This window comes from Giraffa tippelskirchi, chromosome 2, assembly GCF_054371585.1.
Source record: "Giraffa tippelskirchi isolate mGirTip1 chromosome 2, T2T-mGirTip1v1.2.pri, whole genome shotgun sequence".
In the NCBI taxonomy this organism is placed as follows: domain Eukaryota; kingdom Metazoa; phylum Chordata; class Mammalia; order Artiodactyla; family Giraffidae; genus Giraffa; species Giraffa tippelskirchi.
In genome coordinates, this window is record NC_137276.1 from 62,721,056 (window position 1) to 62,742,608 (window position 21,553).

The 21,553-nt window shown below is 36.7% G+C and overlaps 1 protein-coding gene across 2 annotated transcripts in view; it reads right to left on the minus strand.

Moving 5' to 3' along the window:
• Positions 1 to 21,553, minus strand: part of VCL (vinculin) — a 109,818-nt gene that overhangs the window by 21,946 nt on the left and 66,319 nt on the right. For both annotated transcript variants that reach the window (XM_081563979.1, XM_081563968.1), the window contains exons 4-12: positions 21,403 to 21,511; positions 19,098 to 19,220; positions 17,515 to 17,675; positions 9,738 to 9,828; positions 8,615 to 8,762; positions 5,160 to 5,313; positions 4,295 to 4,470; positions 1,504 to 1,694; positions 83 to 282 (exon numbers count right to left, since the gene is read on the minus strand). In XM_081563979.1, the coding sequence (XP_081420105.1) occupies positions 83 to 282; positions 1,504 to 1,694; positions 4,295 to 4,470; positions 5,160 to 5,313; positions 8,615 to 8,762; positions 9,738 to 9,828; positions 17,515 to 17,675; positions 19,098 to 19,220; positions 21,403 to 21,511 (1,353 nt within the window). The remainder of the gene's footprint in view (positions 1 to 82; positions 283 to 1,503; positions 1,695 to 4,294; positions 4,471 to 5,159; positions 5,314 to 8,614; positions 8,763 to 9,737; positions 9,829 to 17,514; positions 17,676 to 19,097; positions 19,221 to 21,402; positions 21,512 to 21,553) is intronic.

The window sequence follows — 21,553 nt, forward strand, 5'->3', positions numbered from 1 at the left end:
ATTTTAAAAACTCTCTCCTTCCCTAGTTTTTCAATTATAGTTAAGCATAAGAAATGCAGTGATACATGCTCCCGAGCTCTACCTTTAAGGAGTCTTGGAGCTGAGATGCAAGAGCTCTCGCCTGAGGGCTCTCCCCTTCCCCTCTGGCAGCCAGGTCAGCCAGCTGAGCTGTCAGCTGGTCCACTCGGTCACACTTTGCAAGAAGATCCTGGCGATAAGGCCCCATCATGACATTAGCCAGACGATGCCCTTCGGCCACAAGCCCTCGGATGGCAGCCTGACCTGTACCAGGAGGGAAAACACTGACACTCACATGGATATGGAGAGGCCAATCACTGTGCCATTCTGGTAAGGATTTCTTTTTTTTAATAGTAGCATTTAGTGGTGTGGTTTTTTTTCCCCCCACTAATAAGACAAAAAATTTGAGAAATATAAAAAATGTAAAAAAATATAAACCACCCATAATCCCATATCTCGGAGACTGATATATTTCAACATTTCCTTCCAGTTTTTCTTTTTTAATGCATTGCATGCTCCTCTATATACATACATCATTTCTCTTTTATAAAACTAGGATAAACTATACATTAACTTTTATCCTATGCTTCTTTTTATTTAACATGAGCATTTTTCTACATCATTAAATATTATTCAAAAATCATGATCTAAAATTTATGTAATATTTTATCATATGAACCATAATTGTTGGCAATTTACTTATTATTCATGTTGTTTATATACATTCTTGTAATTCCTTAGAAATATCTCTAATTATTTCTTAGAATAAATTCCTATAAGTCAAATTGCTAAGTAAATGGGTATGAACATTTTTTTAAAGCTCTTGACATATAATAATTCAAAACTGCCATTCAGAAAATTTGTACCAATTTATTCCTCCACCAGTAAATTATACATCTGCCTGATTAGCCAATGCTGGATTAATTAAAATAATTAAAAATTTTCCAATGAATACAGCAAATGAAATAAATATATCTTTCAGCTTCAACAGGCTTGCTATCATAATATGACCTAAATTCTTATAGTTCCATTCCTAAAATCTATCAAAAATCAAAATTTTAGGTCATCAATTCTACAGGTGATTGTATGATGCAGGAGACTTCACAACTGAAAATAACCTTGGTAGTTAAATGCCTTTTATTTAGTTTTAAAAATTATAACTGCCAACTTTCCAAGGACTGTAATAACAGAAAGAAATATAATAGAATGAAAGTATACATAAACTGGAAATAATTAGCTCAAAGTTTCAATCGCAACCTGAGGACTTTTCTATTTGCCGGCAACAAAATCATTTATTTGCTAATACTTCTGATTAAATCAAAGAAATACTACTGGCTACATTTAGAGATGGAGTCATACTGTGGAATGACTTACTCACCAGTGACTAAAGAGCCCCTCTGTACCTAATCACAGATGACACAGCAACAACTTGCTTATCCTCACTGAAATAAGTTTAATGAGGGCTAAGTGCACTAACAGCCTTACCAACTCCCCGGTCATCCACAGTGGGATTATCAATCCACCGCTGCGCCTGCTCAATCTTGCCTTCAAGGTGGACAGCTGCTTTGGCAGGTCTGCTGTTGGCCACAGCCCTGTTTGTTTTAGTCTGTAAGTTCTGTAGGGCTGTGGCCACCTGTTTGGCTAATGCTCGGGCCTCTGGGGAATCTCCTTTTCCTCTGCAGAGAAAAAAAATAGTCACCTTGTCACACCAAGATACTCTTTACATTGAGATGACTTCATTGCTAATAGGAATGCTAATGATATGACAAATTGCTAATGATTATTATTAACTTGACTTGAAAGGAAAGGGATTTATCTATCTGGCCCTTAAATAAGAAATTAATACTATAAATTCTGATTGTTTTTCCTAGTTAAGATAGTTAAATATGAGTTTGGTCATTCTGGCTCAACCAAGCTCAACCATTTGGTAAGCTGAGCTCAGTCAGTCATCAATAGATCCTTCCCTCCAGCCTGCCACCTCAAGAGTATGACTCATTTTATAGCACAAGTCCAGTAGGTCATAGAAAATAAACCAGGAGAAATGTATCTGTCTCACTGATAAAACTGCAAATATTAGCCTACCTGACAGAATGACTAATTTTCATACTATCTTAAGAGCTCCTTTATGATTCTAAATTTTTATACTTTCCCCATTTTTGTTCAGTTCAGTTCAGTCCAGTCCCTCAATCATGTCCAACTCTTTGTGACCCCATGAACTGCAGCACACCAGGCCTCCCTTGTCCATCACCAACTCCCGGAGTTTACCCAAACTCATGTCCATTTAGTCGGTGATGCCATCTAACCATCTCATCTTCTGTCGTCCCCTTCTCCTCCTGCCCTCAATCTTTCCCAGCATGAGGGTCTTTTCCAATGAGTCAGCTCTTTGCATCAGATAGCCAAAATATTGGAGTTTCAGCTTCAACATCAGTCCTTCCAATGAACACCCAGGACTGATTTCCTTTAGGATAGACTGGTTGGATCTCCTTACAGTCCCAGGGACTCTCAACAGTCTTCTCCAACACCATATTTCAAAAGCATCAATTTTTCTGCGCTCAGCTTTCTTTATAGTCCAACTCTCACATCCCTACATGACTACTGGAAAAACCATAGCCTTGACTAGACGGACCTTTGTTGACAAAGTAATGTCTCTACTTTTTAATATGCTGTCTAGGTTGGTTATAACATTTTTGTAAAGCTGGACAAAAAAGGTAATTGCCATGTCAGGAAGTTTTATATAAGTACATATATTAGATATATATTATAAGTAATGATGACATGTGACCAAACATGAAGGTCTGCTGTTATCAGTGTCATCATTAATTCTCTCTTCATTAAGAAACATTAATGAGTGCTTGCTAGGTATATGGACTTGTGTTTAGATCCTGAGAACACAGTTTCCTACTCTGTGTATTTTAGTAAAAATGTAAGCAGACTGTACTAACAAGCTAATATTAATAAACAGAGACCTAAATTTGTAGATATTGTATCTTGCGTGTGTGGGTGCTCAGTCACTTCAGTCGTGTCTGACTCTTTGAGACCCTGTGGACTGTAGCCCACCAGGCTCCTCTCTCCTTGGGATTCTCCAGGCAAGAATACTAGAGGGTTGCCCTGCCATCCTCCAGGGCATCTTCCTGACCCAGGGATCAAACCCGCGTCTCTTATGTCTCATGCATTGATAGGTGGGTTCTTTACCACTAGCACTACCTGGGAAACCCATTGTATTTTACAATTATCTAGTTATACATTTTCCCATCTACATAATTTAAGATTTTGGATATAAAGCAGTGACCCCTAATTGATTGAGCTTGATATCAAATCAAATCTCAGCTATTACATAAGCTGCTCTCACCACAACCTCCTGCGTAAAGTATGTCCACTCTGCTCTCACTCATTTCTATTTCATGGTCTGAGGCAAGAGTTTGCTTTCTTAGTCATTATTGCTCTCTTAGCCAATGTAAGATTTGAAAGAACTCTAAAGTACCTCTTTGGGAAAAAGGTAAGCACTCTCCCATGGAAGAACAGGAACTGAAACATACAAGTTAAATGAAACACAGAAAAACAGGAACTGAAACATTCAAGTATCTTGAATCTCTCAAGATACCTGACTATGGTTATCCCTGGAGAAATGGCTAGAGGACTGAGGCAGGAAAGAGAATCAACTCTTAACTTTTGACATTGTACGCTTTCTTAATGCTCTTTTAGCATGTGATGAAGTTGCTTTCTTTAAGACAGAAAAACATCTTTCAAAAGGAGAAAGCAACACCTTTTTTAAATATAATCAAAGTAGGTGCTGAGAAGGCCTTATCTGTCTCATTGATTTAAAAAAAAAATCTTCAAAAGAAGCTGTGGTGAGAATATCATCATTTAAGGATCTTTTATAATTGCTACATAAAAAATACACTGCTTATGAAGGAAGAAAATATTTTCTTACGTCTCCTCAATCCCACTCCCTACCCCCCCAACCCTGCACACACACCCCTATCTTCACAGCTAGCCACAAAAGTCATTTTCCTCATATGCCTGGGAAACAGAAAAGTCACAAATACGGTGTAGCAGGATGTCCTAAGAAATTTAAAAAATAGATCCCAAAAAAGGTGTTCTTAGTATCCTAAATTAATTAATTTAAAACTATCTGCCCTTACCATGTCACACAGAATCAGTGAGAATACAATAGAAGAGCATCATATGTGCATTTAACCTATAAAATTCAACTATGTATGTGCTTAGGGGGGAAAAGGGAGAAGTTAAAGCACAATTTAACTGATTAAATACATACTGTCTTCGTAGATCTGCTAATTTAGAGGTCAGAGCAGATATTTCTCCAAGAGAACGTAGAATGTCATCTCTCTCTTTAGGATCGTCACATAATTCTGCTATTTTCCGAGCTTCAGCCAAAGCCCCTCGAATCTGTTCTTCTCCTTCTGGTCCACCATTTGGATCTGCAAGCCAATTCTACACACATCGAAATGGAAAAGAAGCACACTGTGATTTACTCATGAACCAGTTTTATTCAGCTTAACAAGGGCATCAGAAATATTTCAAAAGTAATCACAAGCCATATCAGCAATAATGCTGGTCCTTTTTATTTTACATTGGTTCTTGCTAAGATAAAATAAAATCAATCCATCTTTTTAAAACTGATTTTTTTCGTTCTCATCAGGATAAAATATCTTCATGAGTTTTATCTTATCTTTGAATTAATCATCTTATTAATTCTTCAGTTTCTTAAACATTTTTCTTTACGAAATGCTTGAAAATCATTTTACAGTAGAGTAGTATCAAAAACTTTTAACCCTTTAACATTGCTATGACCAAATATAGTTGGGAATTCTGAGATGAAGAACAGGCTTAACATACTGTAATCTCCATCAGGAACTAGGAGAATGGTACTCAGAACACTTATTTTTAACTAACTGAAGTATTCAAAATTAAGATCTCCATTTCAAAAGATAGATAAACATTAGTCTTAAGCCTGTGGTAGTAGGAAACATGTTAACAATGACAACTGCTGGGAATCAGTCATCACTTAAAAACACCCATTATCTACCCACAGAAAATTGGAGGAGGGAAATATAGGATATTTATGGAACATTTCTCTTTGTCTTTTATTTCCCACCCCTCCTGAAAATCATCATCGCTACCTGAGCAGCATCGATCTTCTTTGCAATGCTCTGCTTTGAGTTGGTCATGGCTTCCAGCTTGCGGGCTGCATTTTCCACTTTTGCTGTGAGCACATCCAGACCCTGAGATACTTGCTGGGCTTTCTGCATGGCCACCGGTGAGGCTCCTTGTCCTCTGCTCAAACAGACAGATGTGTTGCTGTTGTACTCTCTCAAAATCTTAATGGCAAAATAATACTAAAAGCACAGTGTATATCATTTGGTAACATATTTGTCCTTTTCCTTTTCTCCACTAAATCTGGGATAACACAAGGAAACAGCAAAACAAAGCAAAACATCCAAACCATCTTAAAAACAGTAGCAGGGACTTTTCTGGTGGTTCAATGGTTAAGACTCTGAGTTTCCACTGCAGCGAGCATGAGTTCGATCCCTGGTTGAAGTATTAAGACCCTACATGTCGTGCAGCACGGTCAAAACAAAACAAAAAAGAAAACAACAATATCATACAGAAGCTTTAAGGAACTGAATTACCACTGTAGGACTAGACCTGCAAATTTCGATAATTATAATTTTCCTCTTGGTGGTGATTACATAACCAAACCTAATCTTTAGGGGGGCAAATGCACTTGTGATCTTATTGCTATGGAGGGTTTGTTACCATAGTAGGTATGCTTTAGAAATAAACAGCCTATTAGATTGTCTTATTTATGGGCAAATATACATTGAAAATGTTTCAGGAGGCAGCATGCATAGTGTTACTGAAAGCACACCACACCAGGACCAAGGAGATCTGTGTTCAAATCCTGGCTCCTGTACCTGTGGAACCTTATGATGTTTAACTTCTTTGGGCTTCAGTTTTCTAACTTTGAAAATGAAGAGTGGGTAGGTAACAATACTTGCCCTGCTTATCAAACAGAGTAGTGCCAAACAAAAAGAAATAGTTGAAAATAGTTTGGCAATAAACCAATACACATATATAACTATTATTATTACAGACTTGTCATTATCATAACCTAATGGTAATCTTAAATATCTACCTTCCATTCCTATGCATCCTGTAAGTATCAAAAGCAGTTAGTACTGAGGGAAAAGGGCACAGAGTGACAAGTTCTTACCAAGTTCCTAAAGAACTAATTTCTTTATTTTCCTCTCTCAGAAGTGGTATGCTACTACTACAAAAAATGATGCGAGTTAGTGGAAACTTGTTTTCCCTTTGTAAGAGACTTCCCAAGTCATAATAAAGTAAGATATGCCATCTTTTTATATTCATATGTTTTAGTCCACCAGCCTGGTAAATTCAACGATAGTGAGCAACAACTCCATCATTTGGTCCAATAGCATGGCTGATCATAACCTGAGCTTCTGATTTTAGGATAACCTCCAAAAATCTTTGCTTCCTTTAATGATAGTATGGATTATGGACTTATCATTTATCTATCTAACCTCTTTTTAAACTTATGTTTCTCATGTATACCAATATTTTAGGTAGTGAACTCAGTAATATTTATTGCCAATAATATTTGTATATAAATATATACACATGTTTTACTTATGCTTGACACCTCTGTTTTATGGCAAAGGAGTCTGAGATTTTTGGAAAGATGCTTTTTATGTTTTAACTTGCTTTTTTCTTTCAAATCTAATAATTCATGATGAGGAACCTTGTTTGTGTAAGAGTCCAACTGTGAAAAAGTAAAAATATTTATGGGCTACATAATTTTTCATTCAAAAGAAAAAGCTTATTGAGTCCCATGGAGAGGAAAATATACATTTACAATCCTAGGTGACTGAATAAAAGAATACCAAAGAGGAAACTGAATTTCAGCTGCTAAACTGTTAGAAAGTTAGGCATATCTAAGAAAGGATAACAGGGAGACAGCTTTGCAATCTTTCATTGTGAAAGGAGATAGCAGGCGCCAGTGTGAAGCAGACTCATTGGAGCTCCTCACTGCTTCAACCTTTTCTCTTTACAGATTTATGGTCGATCTTGTACAGCAACTACCTTGTTCTCTTGTTCAGATTCATCTTTCTCTAAATACATACAACTGTGTACTTGAGAATTCCAACTGAAAGTTGTCTACCACACTGTGAAAAAGCTGCAGACAAAAGAGGCAGCAGTGAGAAATTAGAAGAGCCAAGAATCTTGTCAAAACGGCATTGGCATTTCTCCGAATGGGAACAGAACTTCTTTTTGTCCTTTCTGTAAAGTTCCTGTCAGGCTCATGACAGAGGAGACTGCTTCACAGCAGGAGAAAAGGACCACTGCACTCAATGAGATCACATTTATTTATGCAGTTTCTTCTTTCCTTCAAGGTAAAGATTCTTACCCTGAAGCCCATGAAGCTTCCAGGGCTACAGTGAATCCATGAACTTCTGGAAATTATACATAATATTGTATAAGCATGCTTATATGCATCTTTTTTAGGTAGAGATTGATAGTTTTCATCAAATTATAAAAATGACCTTGGTCCAAAACAGGTTAGGAACCAATCCTTAAGAACTGTATTTAGGACTTCCCTGGTCATCCAGTGGTTAAGACTCTGTAATGCAGGGGACACAGGTTCAATCTCTGATTGGGAAACTAAGACCCCACATGCCACACAGCATGGCCAAAAAAAAAAAAAAAAGAACTATATTCTGAATTCCATTATGTTAATACATTTGAGGCCACGTGTAATGGTGTGTAACACATCAAGGAGTGTTCCTGAGGTCTTAGTTTGAAGGGAGATCCTATATTCCAATTATCTCAAGATGTGTCATGACAATCTTGAAGCAAAATTAAACTGTATCTATACTTCAATTTTCTCAATATCCATAGTATAAAATTTCATAAAAATTGAAGATCTTTTAGAACTTCATTAACTATATGTATGAGTTTCAAACAAACCTATTATACTGAGTTTTCTTATTAGCAAACTAAACACAGTTTGGGGGAATGGAGGTGGATTATAAAAGCCAAAACTTGAAGTGGCTAAGAGATAGATAAAAGAACTATAAAACTAAATGAATAATGATCAAATAGAAACTCAATTCAGTTCAGTCGCTCAGTCATGTCCGACTCTTTGCAACCCCAAAACAGAGCCTAGATATGACCAACACAGAGGATAATCTATTTAACTGATTTTTTAAATGATATGTGAAATAATTCCAACTTATGCTTCTTTTTCTCTCCATCATCCTTTATAAAAGATATCTATCCACTGTACCTTGTTTTTCATAAGCCTATGACTAGAAACTAAGAAAACATATTTCTATTTCAACTTCAACTTTACTACAAAGCATCTACATATTTTAAAAGTTCATCAAAAGGAAAATTCACTCCAATCCCAAAGAATTCATAGAATATAATACCTGCGTTATCTACTAGCCAAAGAGAACTCAGTAAAATTCACAGAAATCTGCTTCTGAATCACTCCATCAGAAGCAAGATCCCAATTGTTACCACCAGTGCTCTGGTGAGAGCAGAGGAACTTTACCTGGCTCGGAGGTCAGCCACTTGGTCAGTCATCTGCCCTAGCATTTTGCAGGTTCCCAGAATCTCCCTGCGTTCTTTGCCTGCACAGAGTTCACCAACTTTTCCAGCTTCATCTAAGATCTGTCTGATGGCCTGTTCACCAGCATCACCTAAAATAAAGAGATATTCAAGGGAGTGCCCTGGTAGCTTAGTGGTTAGGATGTTGGGCTTTCACTGCCATGGCCAGAGTTCAATCCCTGGCTGAGGAACTGAGATCCCACAAGCCAGGTGCAGCCAGAAAAGAAAAAAAAAAGACAGAGAGAGAGAGATTCAATATCTACATTATAGATCTATTAATTATTTAGAGAGGATGCTTTACAAGTCATTTCATTCATGAAGGAATGGATGATTTTAAATGACTAGTGAATAGAAGGCAATACATCTGATAGTTAACAGCCAAGTAGTGCTCTTAAACCGTAGGGTGAGGTTTCAACCACAGAGACTGCTGAAAAAGATCCTTGGAACCGTAAACAGCTGGAGATAATAAGCAGCTTGTGGTAAGCATATGGATACGATGAAAGTAAGCTCTAACAATTTAATAGTACTTAACACCTCCAAACTCTATTAGGCTTTATACATTCATTCAAATATTAATCTAAAACTAAATAAATATTAGATTAGAAAATCCATAAAGCCTAGCTCAATAACCTATTTGAGTCTTATCTTTATACAAGTCAACTTCGCTTCCCAATTCTTATTGCCATCATCATTTCATCTGCTTAATTAAGTATTCTGTTGGCATAAATGGAAATCTGCCCAATGGGAAGTAGAAGAGAAGACCTTTTATTCAAAATAATTACCTTCCTGATTCAGGGAAAGGGTGAACCAATAATCTGGCAAAGAATGCCCAGTTCACTTTGGTTTATTCCTCTGTGATGAGAGGTAATTAATTCATGCCCTTCATCCTTTTAAGGACCAGAAATGCTTCAATTAGTCAAAACTATCAGAGAATGGCATATGCCCCTAAATGTTGCAGTAGTTATCTCAGAATTATGAGATTATGGAATAAATTTTTTTTTTTTTTTTTTTGCCTGGTTTTAGCTTTTTGATGTATCTATCAGAAAAAAGTAAAACCAGAGGGTTACCTGGGGAGGCATTGGGATCACGGAGCCAACCTTTAGCCTGGTTCAGTTTGGAGTCTATGGAGGCCAATGCTCTTTTCATGGCTTCAGTGTCCTTTTGAAGAAAAGTATCAATTATTTTCTTTGCAAAAACTGAGATACCATGATACAAAGTAAGACAGAGAAGAAGTTACACCATTAACATACAATAGCTACAGTAGTCCTACAAAAGCCTTAAAAATAGTCTCATCACACCATAACGCTTATTTCTGTCAAAATGCAACATCTTGCATGCAAATCTTCAGTTAATTCTATTTTCTGGTCTCCCTATTGCTAAACTATGAAAACTGGTAAAACTGCTCAAGTCAAAGCAGTTTAATATTGTCAGCAGGAAAAGGCCCTTTTGTCACATGCCTCATTATCAGCCTTTCCACTAGTCAACATTCATATACTGCAGCCCTGCCAAAGCCTTCCTGGCTTCCGAGAAGCCTCATTAGGATGTGGTGCCACAAATCACAGTTTCTCTTACATCTTGTTTTGAAATATACACACTGGATGATATTTCACTATGTTTAATTAACCCGAGGAACTTGAAATTACTGGTTAGAAGAAAACTGAAAATTTTAATCTAGCAATTTAGTTTTAATTCCACAAATAAACCACTGAATGTATCACAAGGAAGAAATACATTCAGCCTTCTCTGCCACTCCTCATCCTTAGTTCCCTTACCATCCCTAACCTGGAAGAAGAGGCAGGATAGAATAAGGGGGTCTCAATCTATTGTTTACAATCAGGATTCATAGTGACTAGCATAAAACCTCCCAGGATATAGCATGAGAAGTCTAACAGACTAATCACTTTTAAAACATACACATATTTTCATAGGGTTTTATAAGCAAATAAAAATACAGAAAACAATATAACAAATATGTATGAACCCATTCTCACAACTAAACGATTGGCCATCTCTTAAATCTCTAACACCTTAAAAATCAGTCTCTCTCTCTTTTATTAACTCTCAGGGAACTGGCTGTTACAGAGTCCATCCATCAAAGTACAGTTACCCTCTGAAACTCTAGGGAATGTCTTAAATCCCCACCTTTTTCCAATTTCCACTGTGGTAAATCAGGGTTCTTAAAGGTGTGGTGCCACCAGTTTTCCACTTGGGGGCACTAGGAGCACCCCCACTTTAACTGCAAACAAAACCCAGCACTAGCACCAGGAAGTATAGGGAGCATTCATAATTAAGCTTAGGGTTTCAGCAGCCTAACCCCAGCTTTTCCAAAGTACTCAGTCAAATTATAGGACTCTCAGCTTTGGATTCCCTCTTTCCCCATCTAAACAGATACAGACTGTTCTCCTGTTATAAACTTGTCTACCTCAGGCTCTGAATAACAAATTCTCATCCACAGCAACTGAAAAGAAGTGAACTAAATTACTGAAAAAAATGGAAATAAAATATTTTTATTATTGAGGTGTATGAAATTATGATAGCTATCTATCAATAAAAGGCTGAGTCGTAGGAGGATCTATTTTAAAATCCATTTGTATTGAATGCAAGTAGACAAGTGGCATTTAAGTGCTTTGATTCTCAAATGATTTAAATATTTGTTCCTCCTCCATCTTGTTCTAATCACTCGGTACAGCAAACCTTGCCTTCAAAAGTCAACTTTAGTTTAATTCCAAATTAGCAAGGCCCAAATTAATATTGTTTTAAAGAAAGTCTCAGGCAATACCCAACCTCAGCTGGACAGCCTTCGGGGTCTAATACAAGTTATAGGACTTTGTCTAGATACAGATTTTTTAAAAATTCAGTCTCTCACCTAGGAAATACTGTGCACATGCTGAAGAGGAGAAACTGAAGTCATGTAAAAATACTTAACTTAAAATCTCTTAATAACCATTTCTTTAATACACATATATATTCAGTGAAAAAATCAATAGATATTTATTACATTTCAAAATCTAAATTTAAGAGGAAATGAAGATCAGAAATTTTCTAATGTCTACTCTAGCATTAAAAGCTATTACTTAGGAAACTAACCTTAATTGAGCATTTCTTGCATGTTAGGTTCTACTTTAGCCATTTTTTCCCTCATTGCTTCATTTAACTTCAATTTTAAATTAAGGGGCTCAGTCCCAGAAGCCCCATTTGATCTCAAATCTCATTATTTTCTGTTAAATGAAATTCAAGAATTTTTCTTCTTTTACCAAAGAAAGTTGTCAAAGATTCCACTAACCTTGTACAGTAGTCAGCAAATCTTTTGCTTTGCCAATTTTGGATTGGTTAATACTGCCAGTGCCCAGAAAATTAGCTCTATAAATCAAATTCATAATTCTTACTAACCTAAATAACTGCTTTTACTCACCACTGCCCAAAAATGATTTGAAACACAATAGAAAAACTGGTTTTGCTCAGCATTCAATATCCTCAAAAGTCACTGTTTTTTCTCTCCCTAATAAAGTATGGCTACCACATTTCAAGGAAAGAATCTGACTCTAAGGATGTGCCTAATTTGGTCCTGAGGAGATGTGACAATATGAAGAAGTTAACATTATTTCTTATAACTAATATCATTTTCTCCTAAAAAGAATCAATGGCAAATATGCAATGAAGATGCATTTTTAAACTGGGAAATTCAATTATTAGCAAAGTTTTTAACAGAATAAATTTTAGACAATTTTGGAGATTTAAAACAGTCACTGGGAGGGCCACATTAAGTTCTTTCTGGAATAGGACAAGTTGTAAATAATCATGTAAACACAATACATTTAAATGTCATATCTATTGGGTTGACCAAAAAGTTTGTTCGAGTCCCCAACAAACTTTTTGACCAACCACATTAAAAGCAAAAATGTCTACAGGAACAAACATTTTGGTCATCTAAGAATGTCATAAGAATTTTTTTTTAAGGGGAGTGTTTATTATGGAAGTAACAGAATTCTGACATAAGCAACAAAAGAAGTATACTAACACTAGATATAATATAAACAAATTCAACTAGGACTAAGAAGCAATTTTGAGATATTTATAAAGAATGAAAATAACCATAACTCTGTGGCCAACTACATTATGTACCACAGAGCTTTTAGTTAAACCTTGCCATGTAGGTCTAAGTACCCAGAGTACACTCTGGATATGAAATAGAAGAGAAAAAAACTGCACCTTCATTAAGTACTTTTCTCTATAAAATCTCAAATTTCGGAAAGAGAAAAGTCTTCACCAACCTCGTCTCTGTTTGTTGTTATTGTTGGGTTTTGTTTTTTTTTTTAGTGAATATAAAAAAGATCAGATATAGTTGTGCAGCTCTAGGGACAGCTGGTAGGGCTCTGGCCCCTCCTGCTCTGGTTCCTTTTATTGTAAAACTCTCAGGAGTTCAGGTTTTAAATGAAAAGAAACACAGTTCCTTGAAACTCTGCCACATATACTGAAAGTCAGAAGGACAACCTAAAAGACTTCTTTTTCCATGCTTTTCCAGGAACTGAAACACTTCTGAAATTTCATACAGAGTTAGACCTAAAGAACACTGAATAATATTAATACCAAGAACCACTGAGTTCCTCCCACAAACAGTCAAGAGGAAGCGTGGTAGGAAAAGTGAGCTCCTGCAAAGCAACGCTCTTGAAAATTTTAAATATGGGACTAAGGACCCCCTCTCATTCATTGCCCAACCTACTCTCCTTTTTCCACTAACACCTCCTGTCCCCACCCTTCCCACTCCATTCCATTTCTGACCACATTTCTAACTCCAAATCCATATTTTAAACAAAGATGTTTTTGGAAAGTCAAATTGGGCAGTAATACAAAATCTTGTAAACTACATTTAACCATGGAGAGAAAGTTGTCTAGCCCTGAACCTCCAGGCAAGGCTCCCAGGCATCAGTTCCTCATCTCTAAGAATACCTTCTCAGTGCTACAATTCTGTACCACCTATGTGCACACAATCAGTTGTATCACCTAAAAGATCACTTGGATCAGAAGGGAAATGTCAATTTAACATGGTGGGCTTTTCTCCTTTGGTTGGGAGAGAGGGTAAGATATATAAATGCTTAAATTAACTATTTATCTCAGACTCTAAGAGATAAATCCTTTGTTGTGTTAGCTGCATACTAGAATACTAATATTGCATCACATTAAAAGACTCATAAAGAGCTCATATATAACCTTATTTTTTCAAAATTGAAATAAAAATCAACACTTAAACCCCAATGGTCTGCAGTAAGGGAAAGTATTATAGGATCAGATGTTCTAAGCAGTATTATCCTTCTTTGGTACTCTCATCTGCACAAAGACATCTGAGTCACTCACTACATTTACCCACCACCAACCTAGGCCCACAGTGGTAGGAGATATACCACAGGGACAAATTCTGAATAAGTGACTCAGGGTGCAGTTACAGGAACACCTCCATAGGGTTCAAAAATTCTTAGTAATGAAACGTTTTTAAATTTTTTCTCACTTCTTCTTTATCCTCAACATGCATCAAAATACAAGTAATATAAACACCAAAAAAAGATTAAATATATATTGCTAAATTTACAAAGGGTAAAATGTGAATTCTGTTTAATCCCTAATTTTTTTTTCTCACAATGTATTCTCAGGAAAAATGCTAAACTAGTTTTTAATAATGATTATAAGATGATTATTGATTTAAGGAGGGGAAAATTTTTATTTTCAAAATAAAAGGAAGGGTTTAAAGTGAATGTACTTTTAAATTTGTAAATCTGCCATCTGAATGTAGGTATAAAACATAAAATAGTCAGCTATTGCATTGCCTCTTTAAAATCTTAATTTATTCGGCAAGACGCACTTTTACCAAGAATTTTTTCCACTTACTTTCTTCCCCCACTTTTCTAGAGGAATCATCACTTTCCAGGAGAAAACTGCACCAATGGGGAGGCATGAAACAAGTATGGTAAGACAAAGTTAATTCTTTATTGGTAGGGGGTGAGAGGAGGTAAAAATATTGCATGTATTAAACAGAATGGGAACCCAGGGGTCACAGATAGACACAGGGTCTGATTAATTCACTGCTTACAGATGAGCAATGAAAGATGCATAACGCTACTGAACTGAAAAATACCTAAAACCCTAGTTACCATTTTCCATTTTCAGGGTAAAATTTTTTTCTAAATATTCTTGCAACTAATAAAAACAATTACTCTTAGGGGGTAAGGGAGATAGAGTGGAAAGGGATTGGAATGAGAGTTAGCTATGTCATATATATCTTTTTATAGCATTTTGATTTTTGAATCAGGTAAATGTACAACAAAAGCAAAATGAAGTTAAAAAATAAATATTCATTGCTCATTCTGATGTCATTTTGTATTAAGCTTCTTTTGGCTGAGCTAATTTTATTTATTTCCTTTTATTCTGATAGTTTTACAGTATTCTAAAAGTCTGATTCCTTCCAGATCAGCATAAAACTGAGATGGCTTTAGACTGTACACAGTGGGGACCAGGTCTATTTCCCTTGTATATGACCCAAGTGCCTAATCTTCCTCCTGAAAATCTCAACTGACCACAGTTTTGGTTTTGGTCTTTAAAGAAGCAGCTCTCGGACTTTCACAAAGTAAAGCTCAGTGACTTATTTACTAATTGATGGATGACTTTTCCTCTCTGAAAATAGAAACATGACGGTTACAATGCCTGCTCCTCATTTTTTGCTATTTCTCATCTGCTAGAAGCAAAGGGAAGAGAATAAGGAAAGAGATTAGGTTAGGGGAACATGAGGTCAGAGAGAACGATGGCTGATTCACAGCTCAGACAGCAGAACATGCAGTGAGCCAGGGACTGAAGTTAGGAAAAACTTTAGGTACACCTGACTTTTTCCTTTTGATTCTGTAGGCTTGGATTGCTGTGAAAGACAGGTGCCTCATCGAGACTCTCTAGCCTACCTATTTTCATTATGGCTTAAAACCTCAATGATGCATCTCCAAAAGCCAAATTCCAGAGCCTGCAAAGGAAACTGGCATGAGAGGCAAATACAGAGATGACATCAGCTAGAAGTTTCCTTTTCTAAGAGCAGGATCCACAGATAACTTAGTGGTCACCCACATGGGGAAATCTGCCCCTCAAAAGAAGTCAGTGGGAATGACCAGGTCAAAGCAGTTCCCAGGAGTTTGCTCAAAGAGAGGAATCGTTTAGTCGCTCAGTCGTGTCCGACTTTTTGTGACCCCATGGATTATGACCCATCAGGCTCCTCTGTCCATGAGATTTCGCAGGCAAGAATATTAGAGGGGGTGGCCATTTCCTTCTCCAGGAGACCTTCCCAACCCAAGGACTGAACCCACATCTCCTGCACTGGCAGGGGGATCCTTTACCACTGAGCCACCAGGGAAGTCACCAAAGAGAGGAAAGCACCCACCAAATATAGAAAGCCTGACATCCCATATTAATGTCTTTCCTCTTGCTTCCCCCCAAAAAACAGCTCCTTTTGAGCTAAACAGTCGCCCAGCACAGCCCCAAGTCCCATATTAAGTCACATTCTGACGCATAATTGAGCACAGTGTTACACACCAGCACACAGAATAAGGCATGGCACACAGCACAAGAAAACCTCACAGACATGCTTTTTTCTCTTTTTAAGCAAGAAAGAAACTAGAGGGCAAGAGAAAGCTTACCTTCTAAACGTGAGAAAAAGAATAAAACAAACAAGAGAACAAAAAAAAGATGCATAAAGAAGTCATAACAGGGAAGTGAAAGTTGTCAAACATGCAAAAGCAAAATTAAGTAAAATATCAAAGACTTTATATGATTTTATGATATGGATTTAAAATATAGTCTCAGAACCTGTTCAATAATTTCATGCCTCTGAAAACAAATCCATGGTTAAGATAACCTAATTTCTCCTACACGTTTAGTTTAACTTCCTGGGCAACAAAAGAGACAGAATTGGTCATTTTAGGCCCAGCTTCGACCTTAATTTTCAGGTGTCCTAGAGGACAAACAGAGCCCTACTGGACACCCAGTGGAAATCATACAACAAAATCCCCTCTGCAGTCTGCTACCAGCCTGCTGGGTGGCCTTGGAGATAACATTTGAGTCCACACGGTAGGGGAAGCCGGGTCCTGGAGACAGTGGGTTCCCCCCACTGCCTGCATCTTGGGCTCCTATAAGAGAAGTGTCTCTGTTCCCAATCACTAAACAGGGAGAAGCAGGCCAGAGCAGCAGCACCTCAAACCCCTGCTGCTGAGTTCTAGGAGGAATTCACCAGCCCTTGTGGAGTTCAACAGGAAATTATAGACCAAGGGGAAAGGGACCCCTCAAACTAACAGACAATGTGAAAACTAATATTTCAGTGAAGATTTCTTTAGGGAAAATGGAATGATAAAGGGACACACCCAGAAATGCCTAAATTTTCCTTTGTAGTTTTCTCTGGCTCAAAAGGTGATAAAGAAAAGTTTTCCATAAAATTCAGCAGTAGGCATATTCTGTCTCTTACTTAGTAACCTAGCAACAACCACCCACGTGAAAGGCAGGGCTCCTACCCAGGGGAGTATACAGCACAGCAGAACTCCTCCACCAACCCAATAGAGACTCCAGTTTGAAAGAAAAGCTACACATCTCAGCTTTCAACCAACATTCACCCCACAAACCTATTTATTTGTTCTACCTGAGAACAAAGGAAAAGTACAAAAGCAGCAAGTAATTCATGAAATAAAAATAAAGAAGAAATTACTTTCATAACATCTAAGTAGTCTTATGCTGCACGAAATTACAAGATAAAATGTGAGACAATCACACCCCCAGGAAGGGAGAATTGGGGAGTTTGCTTATTTCTTCCCCAATAACACTTACCTTGCTGGCCCAGGCATCTTCATCCCAGGAAGTGAGTTGTAATACACGAATGATCTCATTAATTTCAGCGCTCATCTTTTCTACAGTAAAATTGCGATTTTTCAAAGCTTCTTCAATTCCTTGGTTTTTGGAGTTTTTAGTTGTTACAAAAATCTTCATAGCTGTAAAAATAAACAAAAGATCAGAAACTAAGTTTGGCATGTAATCTTGCTGTATTACAATAGTCACACAAGATGCTTCGCACTTTGAACATGTTTTGGGCTTCTAAGGTCTTAAAAAGAATATGAAAATAAACACTGCAAGTCTACTATTAAAATTCCAATATCAGCAACCTTCACTGTAAAGAAGACTGAAGGTACAAAACATCACCACATCATGATCAGGGAACTAATTTAACATGCATGTACTGAAGATCCAGAGTCACAAAATATCCACTATTCCTAAATCAGTTGTCATCCCAGGCCTAACACTGGTCCCATCTAACACAAACCTAATGGGACAAGATAAAAACTGTCAGTTAAACTGTAACCAAAGTACGCTGCTGCCTTAATCCTAGTGGAAGATCCCAGTGTTGAGTTCATCTTCCATGATTTTCTTAACATATAGGAAGCGCTATCTAACCTCTACAAGTAAAGAAGAAAATAATAACGAAACATTGGAAAAGAAAATATCTTCTCATAAACTAATAAAATTATAAAAACAAAGATTAATCAATGTTTTATTGAGTTACCCAAATTAGAAAGAAAGATTCTTCCCAACAACCTTTCTGCCACATAGAACAGTTGGCCAAAAAACATATTTTTGAGAAGACTATAAGACTCTATGTACAATTTTTTATTTTCTAGTTTATATAAGGGCTTTCTGAACTCTTATACTCACATATCCTATTTTAGTCACTAACTGAAAAATGACAAAGCAGGAAGGCAGTAGCTGGGGGGTTACAGTGACATGTCTTAAAAGATTTTGAAAATAAAGAAGCCCTCTTAGAGTTAAACCTACTAACACATAACTTGACTAAGAAAATTTACATAAACCACGAGATATGTGATACATACTAGAGATATCTGATACATACTAGACTCTTAATAAGCACAATTCTCTTTTGCTAGTTGAGAGAGCAGCCGTCATGTTTGCATTTCTGGGCTCTGTCCAATGAGAAGGTGATCCTAGTTAGTATAGATCATCAGCTCTTCAACATAGAGAAGAGCTAAGTATCTTCTAGGAAAGGGTTGTGGACTCCCTTCTCTACTATATAGTGTTCTAGATCTATTCTAGCTCCTAATTTTTTTTCCAGGTACAAATAAAGGGGTCAAAATCCATACATCCAAAACTAGAGTCCCTAGAGAAGAAAAGGAGCCTGTTAGAACTTCAAGAGAACAGTAGTAGGCAATAGGAGGGCAGTTTCACACAAAGAGCAGGAGGAGAGCATTCAAGAAGATGAATCCTGACTCTTAGCTAACCAGCTGCATTTTTACCCAGGCTGAAGGACATGCAAATAAACAGAAAAGAAAATGAACACCATAGTTTAGAACATATAAACACTTTTTTCTTCTTCTGTAAGATAAAGTACAGACAGAAAATACCTGAAATGAGAACTGGCAGCAACTCTTTCACAGTGTTCATTGAGTTCACCAACATCACTCGATGCTCCTGGTGAGTCAGTTCTTGCTGCCTCTCATCAATCATCTTGGCCATCTTAGTCATTCCTGGGGCACAAGGAATAAATCGTACAGGGTGAGTAGTGAAACAATCCAGAGTCAGGCTTTCTGAGGCTATATCCACTATGAATTACTATGAAAGTCCAAACTGCCCATTTATTTAAACATAGATACTATCACTGAACTCTATCATTTATGACATTGAATTTTGCAGAACAGTTCTAACTTAAGGCAAATGTATTCTTCTCATTAAAATTAATGTAATAAATATAAATCCTAAATGTGACATAATTTTCACACATTTGACATACATTCACAAATATGTTTAAACTGTTGAAATTAATGAATATATATTTGAGAAAAAACAATTCACAAGTAGTGAGCAGGGGAATACCTTGCCTGGCTTCCATACCAGCTTTCATGTCATGTACCTGGCCAATGAGCCTATATGTATAAGAACCTCATGTGAGCCTACTACAGACACGCCTCAAAGATACCGTGGATTCAGTTCCAAACCACTGCAACAAAGTGAATATCACAATAAAGTGAGTCATAGGAATGTTTGGGTTTCCCAGGGAATATAAAAGTTGTATCTCCACTATACTGTAGCCTATTAAGTGTGCAATAACACTGTCTAAAAACACAATGTACATACCCTAATTTAAAAATACTTTATTGCTAAAAAATGCCAACTATCATCTAAGCTTTCAATGAATCATGATCTTTTCAACAGTAACATCAAAGATCAGTGATCACAGGTCTCCATAACTAATATAATAATAATGAAAAAATGTGAAATATTGTGAGAATTACCAAAATATGACACAGGGACATGCAGTAGAAAAATGGCACCTAATAACTTGCTTGAGATAGAGTTGCCATAAACCTTCAATTTGTAAGAATGCAGTATGTGTGAAACACAAGAAAGTGAAGCACAATAAAATGAGGTGTGCCTGTACTGAGAATCTAGCAGCCGAAAAAATCTTAAGAATTACAATAACATGTTTTGTTTTCATCTTTAAATTTTTCTCTACTTTCCAATTTGCCCAAAATAAGGAGGGGTCTCACTTTCATAATTAAAAACAAACAAAAAAAATGTTATAAACGTAATTATGGTGATGACAGCATTTGAAAGCATCTGGTATTTCAGAGGTAGCCTGCTAGAAATTTTTGTTTACTTTGGTTATTATTCAAGGGTGCTATGTGAGTCTCTAATACTTTGATTTTCAAACTGCTCTTAAAATTTCTTAATTAGTTTCACAGATTCTCAAGGGGTACCCAAAGGGAGATGGAAAGGTGGGAATACCCCTACTTCATCCATACTGGCTCCATTTTTGTTTTTTATATGTTGAGATTTTGCATTAGATTTCATCTGAAGAAATAAGATTTCTTCATAGTGCTAGGAACAAGTTTAAAGGGTACTTCTCTAAAGCCATTTCTCAGTGATCTTCAATGATAGCTCAGAGAAATGCTTAACTGCCGTTAAGTTTACAGAATGACTGTACTGGAACCTTCAGAGAATACTATTAATTAAATATCATTTTATGTAAGAAAAAAGAATTTTATAAAATGATATGTGATCCTTAATACTAACAAATTAAACATCTAATATGTCTTATCATTAGTCTCATTTATGCTTTAAGGAACCTCAAGTTCATGTTATATGTCTATAACACCAAAAGCTGGTATCTATTCATGTATTTTGAATATTTAATTCTCAGATGACTACACAATCAGAGATTAAGCTACAGAAGCTCTTCTCTCCTTCTAGGTAGGTCTGATTATATTATGCAGTCTTGGGCAAGGGCATGAATCCATAATAGCAGGCAGGCTAATTAGCAAGCTAAGAGGTCACAGAGAGCTCAGGCCAGCTGGCAGACGGTGAAGGAATGCTGTATAATATGGAATGAAGAGATCAGGATTCAGGGTGGCCTTAAGCATTGCAGTACTAGAAAAGTATTTCCTACATTCTCCAGCAACATTTGCAATGTCTAGTTCAGTTCATTAGACAGGGCCAGGATTTGCAGAAAGCAGATTCAGCTTTCAGAGACAATGATTTCTCTTCAGTAGAAGCACAGAGTCAGCTCCATCAGGAGAGCAGAGACAACTAAAAATCCAAAGCATCATTATCTACCTTCCACAAAAAAAGCAGGGAGGAGTGCCCCTTTCCTCTTGATCAACAAAGGACAATTCACAGAACATTTTATTATAAAAGTAGGATATGACTAACCTGGTCCAAGATTCTTCGTGTAAGTGACCAAATCTTCCATAGTTTCTACCACCTCTGCCACTGTGAGATATTCCAAAATTCCTTTGCAAACTCTAATAATTTTACGAACCTGAAAATATATTTCAGAGTATTCAATCAATTGTGTTAACGA